This window comes from Gymnoscopelus braueri, assembly GCF_963280865.1.
Source record: "Gymnoscopelus braueri genome assembly, chromosome: 8".
Taxonomy (NCBI): Eukaryota; Metazoa; Chordata; class Actinopteri; order Myctophiformes; family Myctophidae; genus Gymnoscopelus; species Gymnoscopelus braueri.
In genome coordinates this window covers 18,642,123-18,648,438 of record NC_137609.1, presented here as the reverse complement: position 1 = coordinate 18,648,438, position 6,316 = coordinate 18,642,123, and the positions used below count along the sequence as shown (strand labels likewise).

The 6,316-nt window shown below is 39.9% G+C and overlaps 2 protein-coding genes across 2 annotated transcripts in view; one reads left to right on the top strand and one right to left on the bottom strand.

Moving 5' to 3' along the window:
• The window catches only part of LOC308090055 (uncharacterized protein), a gene marked incomplete at both ends in the record, with an annotated part of 3,853 nt that extends 2,989 nt beyond the window's left edge, over nucleotides 1-864 (top strand). The window contains 3 exons of the mRNA XM_080435086.1: nucleotides 1-59; nucleotides 177-405; nucleotides 704-864. The exon at nucleotides 1-59 is cut by the window's left edge and continues 63 nt beyond it. Of these exons, the coding sequence (XP_080291212.1) occupies nucleotides 1-59; nucleotides 177-405; nucleotides 704-864 (449 nt within the window). The remainder of the gene's footprint in view (nucleotides 60-176; nucleotides 406-703) is intronic.
• Nucleotides 1-6,316, bottom strand: part of ntm (neurotrimin) — a gene marked incomplete at its 5' end in the record, with an annotated part of 459,203 nt that overhangs the window by 390,072 nt on the left and 62,815 nt on the right. The window lies entirely within an intron of this gene.

Here is a 6,316-nt window from a genome sequence, read left to right as displayed (position 1 = left end):
TCAAGTCCATGAGCAATCATCTTTGGTGGTCTTGCAGCACTTGTGGTGGTGATGAAACGGTGATTTTAATTTAATTGTATTTGTAATAATTTCTTGGTTTATGATGGCCTGATTCATAATTTCAATCATGAATACTAAATGAGACAAAATGTTGTTTGCTCTAACAATGTGTCAAGGAATTGAAACGCCGGTGGACCTCTATCTTGTTTCATGTTTGTGGCATTCACCGCTGGGAAGCTGATGGACAGGAGTACAAGTGTTACCATGATGAGCTCAGTGATGACCAACAGAGAAGGAAGAAGTGGCTGCAGAAGGGCAGTGCTGCATACAACGCCCTCAAGGCTATTGTACTTGATAAGAATCTCATGAGAGACCTGGATCACATGACATTGTTCAAGCACACTGGTAAGATGGAATCAGTTCATGAATATTAGTACCCAAGCTGTGACATTTATATTTGGAGGCTAAAAAAATCCGCAAATCAGCAAACAAAACATACAGAGGTGTTGGTAGACAACTGACACCATTTCTTTTTAGAGGATACTATTGTATCTGATTATTTGATGCGTTACCTGTTTTGAGCAAACAATTCAATAGGAAATGTTTATATAAAAGATTGTTTTATCTAATTTGACTTGTCATTGACTTTTCTAATAGAAATACATGGCACACAATATATAAATGATGGCATGTCTTTTTTCAGGGGCTCTTGAAGTGTACCACAGCTCTATGCTAAAGTATGCCGAGAAGAGAAGACACTTCAAATATGTCACCATGCAGGCAAGAATCCAACTGAGTGTCATTGACCACAACCACAATGTTGGCCGTCGACATGCTACTACTCAGGCTGGTAAGCATGTTTGAGGGGACAAAAAAAGACAGCTTGAACTTGACAACAGTGTCAATCATTCTGTATACTATGCACTCCAAGACCTAAATGTTAAAACATTGAGAAAAAGATGGAATGGAACCTGAATGTTCTAAATGTATATGATGTGTTTTTGTAATATTACTCCCCCAGGGAAAAAAAAGGTCAATATATTTCACTCCAAACTGTCAACTCAATGGCTTTCAAGGAAGATCTATGAGCCTACTACCCAGGACTTTCGAAGCGGCTTGGTACTGCGGGTCATTCAACGGCGACTTGACAACAACATCAAGCTCGGAGATGATCGCTTCCACATCCATCCTTCAGTTGATCTACCCGCCAATATAGCTCGAACTCCAAAGCCTGACAAAGATTCTTTGATTTTAGAACATACAACACGTTTTCCAGTGCAAAATCTGTTGGAGAGTAGTACAGAGAGTCTTTCTGATACTGACACTTAGTTAGACAGAAATTACAGCTTGCCAATGTAAAAAGCATCACTATTTTCAATGTTGTCACCCACTGTACTTCTTGTACTAGAACCTTACACAGAAAACCTTTTATACAGAAATAAAAATGTTGATGCTGTCTATTGATACAAAGCGTTATCATTTCAGTTATCGTTTGTGTATGTGTGTGCACAATTGTATATATATTATTGCAATCAAATATGTTGTTGCCAAGACTGAAAAATGTATTATGCAGTGTTTGTCCAACTTTAGGCATAAATGGATAAATGCAGCAAGTACAAGAGTGTGTGTAAAATATATGTATATATGTATACATACACACAGTACTGTATGTGTAAACACATTTCAGTATCAATTAATAATATTCCAGACCAAAACTAGTTTTCAGTTTTATTATTTACTATTGCACATATCAAAACACTATTGAGCAATAAATAATTCTGAAAAATGTTCCAATTAACTAAAACAAATTCAAATAGTCCTCTGCTTCCTTGTATCCAACGTATTCTCCATTTGCTGATGGATAAAGCACTCGAATGGCTTTCACCACGCATGAGGGGAGAGGTCTCCTGTTTCCTAGACCAAGCGTTTTTCCTTGGAGGGCCCATTCCAAGACCATCCTGTACCCAACCAGCCTGTATTGCCTGAACACAAAATGAAATCTTTAGTGTGTGCATACTGTTTATGTAAAGTGGAACATTTTACTCATATTGATGTTTTTCTGTAGCTCTCTGATTTACTGTACATTAGGCCAAGTTTTCTATTGATGTAGAACATTGATTCTCAAAGTGGGGTTCGGGGACCCCCAGGGGTACTTGAGGGGGTACCCAGCAAAATTTGTAAACCTAGCATCAGAATAATGATGACCTTTTATACTTTGGCTATTCAAAAATAGCAGATCTACAAGCTCATAGCGTGGCACCGAGTGCCGCGCTATGAGCTTGTAGATCTGCTATTTTTGAAAAATCTTGAACATTTGTGCAAATCTTTGAATATATATATCTTACGATATATTATACGAACATTTGTAACTCAAATCTTTGCTTCTGGGGGTCCCTGGAACAAAATATTTTTAGATGGGGGTCAAATACATATCATTTTGGGGGTCCTTCTCATGAAAAAGTTTGAGAACCACTGATGTAGAATGACTGAAGTATTGCAATTGACATTTAGAGGCATATGGGATATATATCCGCACAACAGCTAATTCCATAATCATCTTTATGAGATAACTTACTCGACTGACAACTGGCCATCAGCTCCAGCAGGCTTGGGACGTTCTTTCCAGTTTATTTTGGGTCTGTGGAAAACGGTTTTCAACACACCAGTGTGCATAATCAACCCTGGGAATTCTGGGTGGTTGATGATGCAGCAAGAAGCAGATGCAGATGCGCTGCCTTCCTCTGACACCGGGAGAGATGTGCTGGCCAGCCTGGCCTCCTCTGACATCGAGAGAGCTTGCATCTGTGGCAACAGTGGCATGGCCAGATCCCATTCACCACAGCAGTAGCTCTCCGGCTCTGTGGGCATTCGCTGGCAGTTAGTACACGTACACCACCAGGTATCGTTCTCTCGCACTCTCGTTGCAGCTGCTGGCGCGGCTTCTCTCGCCCTCCTCTCTCTCTCAGCCCGTTCTACGTCCATCTGATGAAGTTCTTCATCTGTATATTCAGGTTCATACAGATATCCCATTGGATGTGCAGTAAAAGCAACATCTTCATCACTTTCGTCGTAGTCTGAACTATCTGACATGTTGAAATCACTTTGTTGATCCAGTAATGCTCTTATTAGGACATCCACGATAATCGCAAGTACGCACCATACTGATTTTTTATTTTCCTATGTGACACACAACTTATAAAGAAGCCAAAACAACTTATAAAGAAGCCAAAACTATTATAAAACGAATTGTTTACAAGCTTGCAGCGCCGTCCACGTTGAAATTCCCTGGCTTCAGTGTTGCCATGTCTGGTTATTATAAGCGGCTTTCTATGAAGACACGTTGTGAGCTTGTAGATCGGCTATTTGAAATATAATATATATATATATATTGCAAATAGCCAATCTACAAGCTCAAAACGTGTTTATACGATGTGTATACAGGTATACAGGTCGCATTAGTCGCTTGTTTTGGGCTTGTTTTCATAGACCGGGCTGCTTATTTCTATCGCAATCTGGCAACAGGGAACAGCTGATCGGCGGACTGTAGAACACCTTGTTTTGGGAGCGTAGGCTGCCGCCGCGGCGCAGTGATAGGACACAGAAAATAGAAGAAAATAGTACCATGTGACAGAGGGGTCGAAGTTGAATCAAACCTGCGCTATATTGTTAGAATATGTCAACAATACAAATGACGCTAGTTTTTTGGATGAATTTATTTTGAATGATTGGCCCCCGCCAAACCATGGAACTACTTCATATTCACCAGATCCCGACCAGATCTCTGACCATGGGACTCGGCCAGATAATTAATACCTTTGCAACCACTACAATAATGGTAAGTATTTCATACAGAAAATACTCTAAAAATACGAACTAACCCTTTAATAGATATAAATATTTTTGGAAATGTCAATGGAAAAATGCATTGAGTTTTATCTTCCGGCACCAAAAAAAACAGGAAGTGGGCGGGAACTGCGACGCTCTATAGAGTGGACAGCTAACTGACAGGTTTCAATGGGGGAGTGATTAGAGGAGTGGCTAGGTTGAATAAATTACCCATTGTTCACGCCCATTACCTGGAGCTGAGAGGTGCTAGAAAGTGGAAATTCTTTAGAAGGGATTATCTCAGTTTGGACTATTATAGATAACAAGATTCAAATGGTCACATCTTCTTCAAATGTGTTCCAGTTTCAATGAATGATACATCATATGAAAGCTTATATTCTGTACTTCAACAATCTGTAATAAAATGAAAAATGCCCCCTTGCGGCCTAAAGCACTGTACCCGCTCACATATTGTTTCTATTTTCAGAGTTTAAAGTGGTGTTGAGGGAATACTATATCGGTGGTAAACGGGCTAAATGTTCATTTCATTCATATTGTATTTCTAATTAAACTGTATGCTGCCTTCTTGGCTCACTTGTAAATGAGATGTCTCTGGTTAAATATAAGATGGAAAACTAAATAATATCATCAGCATTATATCAGAAATCAGATGCCCTGCTCTCCAAATATTGGTGTTTGCATCGAAAACCATTTTTGTTGACCACTACTGTACATACTGTACTGTAGGTATCAGCCGCAGAAGCACTCAATGATCTTACATTTCGATAGTAAGTGGTCTGTGGAGTACTGATGGCACTTTAACTTGGTGTCTACTGCTGAGAGCCATCTTTCAACGGATGAGATGCAGTCTGCTGTGACCTGGACCACCGAAGCCCCAGGGAGCAACCAGCAATTTCCACAAGGTCAACAGTTAAGGAAATAACTAGGGCGACCCACACAGGACAAAAGAAGAACGAGTGTTCAACACTCAGCCAGCTGTGTTACCAAGGGCATTTTCACACTGTCTTGTCAGTCAGTAGTGTTTCTATCATGACATTTTTCAATTCAGATCGACAGCGGGAGACTGAGACAAAAGGACAAGATGACCTCAGGAGAATATAATATCTCAAAGAGAACTGCGATGAATCATCCTGTTCAACGTTTGATGGTGACTGAAAACTGCAGGGGTGTTCACATTGTGATGAAAACCCAGACCATGGGGTTTGGATCTGATAATACATGACTACGTCTACCTGCACTACCTGTGCATGGTTATAACTACACATACTACTGCTAATATGTATTACTTCTAATTATTTATTAGTAATATTACAATATTAATACAAAAAGGTTCTCCAATAAAAAATGCAAATAATTATTGGTAGTCGTATTATTACCAGTAGTACTGTATAATACAGTTATTTCCAACAACTTATATTTCCAAATCATTTTGGCAGATAAAAATTACACTGATTATTTAAAACAAAAGACAAATAGCTTAAGGATAAAGCAAACAGTTTCAAATATTAGCAGATGTTAGCATGTGTCTTACTGGCATGTACCTCTGCCATTCAACATCTCCCAGCAGCTTTGAGACTGATGCAGACCACGCTTTCCCTCTGACAAATATCAATTACAGGCCTGGCTGAGGCGAATTGCTAGGAGTTCAGCCTCCGTTGGGATCTCATTGGGAATTGGATTGCTTGATTCTCACTATTGGTAAAGATCTGAACAAGCAAGACCCTGCCCGTCTTCATGTTAAGCCCTGACACATCCTTTAAAGCACTTTGACCCTGATTGACATGGCTGTGAACCGCAAGGGAGACTGGGCATTTGACAGTGGGCAACCTATATTTAGTTGTGTAATAGGCTGATATAATTCTGGGTTCTACTAGATGGTAATTTAGTGGAAATAACCATTCCGGGCGTCGTTTCATATCCAAAGGCATGCCTTTAAAAATGTCTTGCAGCTGTCACCGCAACACACATCCTTGTGTGCCGAGTGCTGGCTCTGAGATGTTGATGAGATGTTGGCATTCAATCACAAAAAAAAAAATGAATAAGAAAAGACAGCCAGCATGTCAAATAGATATACAGAAAAAGGGTGAATTTACTAGGGTGAATTTCACCATTACTTTAATGTTTCAGTGGAACATTATGTACTTAAAAATCATGATGCCCTTCAACTCCCCAGATTACATTGAAACATGTATTTTAACACATTGGGTGCCAGAGGTTTATTAAAATATTATATGTTGAGTGCCTGCATTTCTTCCATCCACTTGCGTTATACGTTTCGTGCTGCAGAAGCCCCGACGCGGAAGTGCATGTAAACAAAGCGTGCGTGCGAGACGGCGGAGGGTCCCGACTAACGCCTGGAACAATAATATTTCCAACGCGATCCTCCATTGCAGCGTGATCGCCGATCGGAAACGGCTCGTTTCCACCACATTAAAAAGAAATGGAGATATTAAGCTTTTAGTCAAGGAGA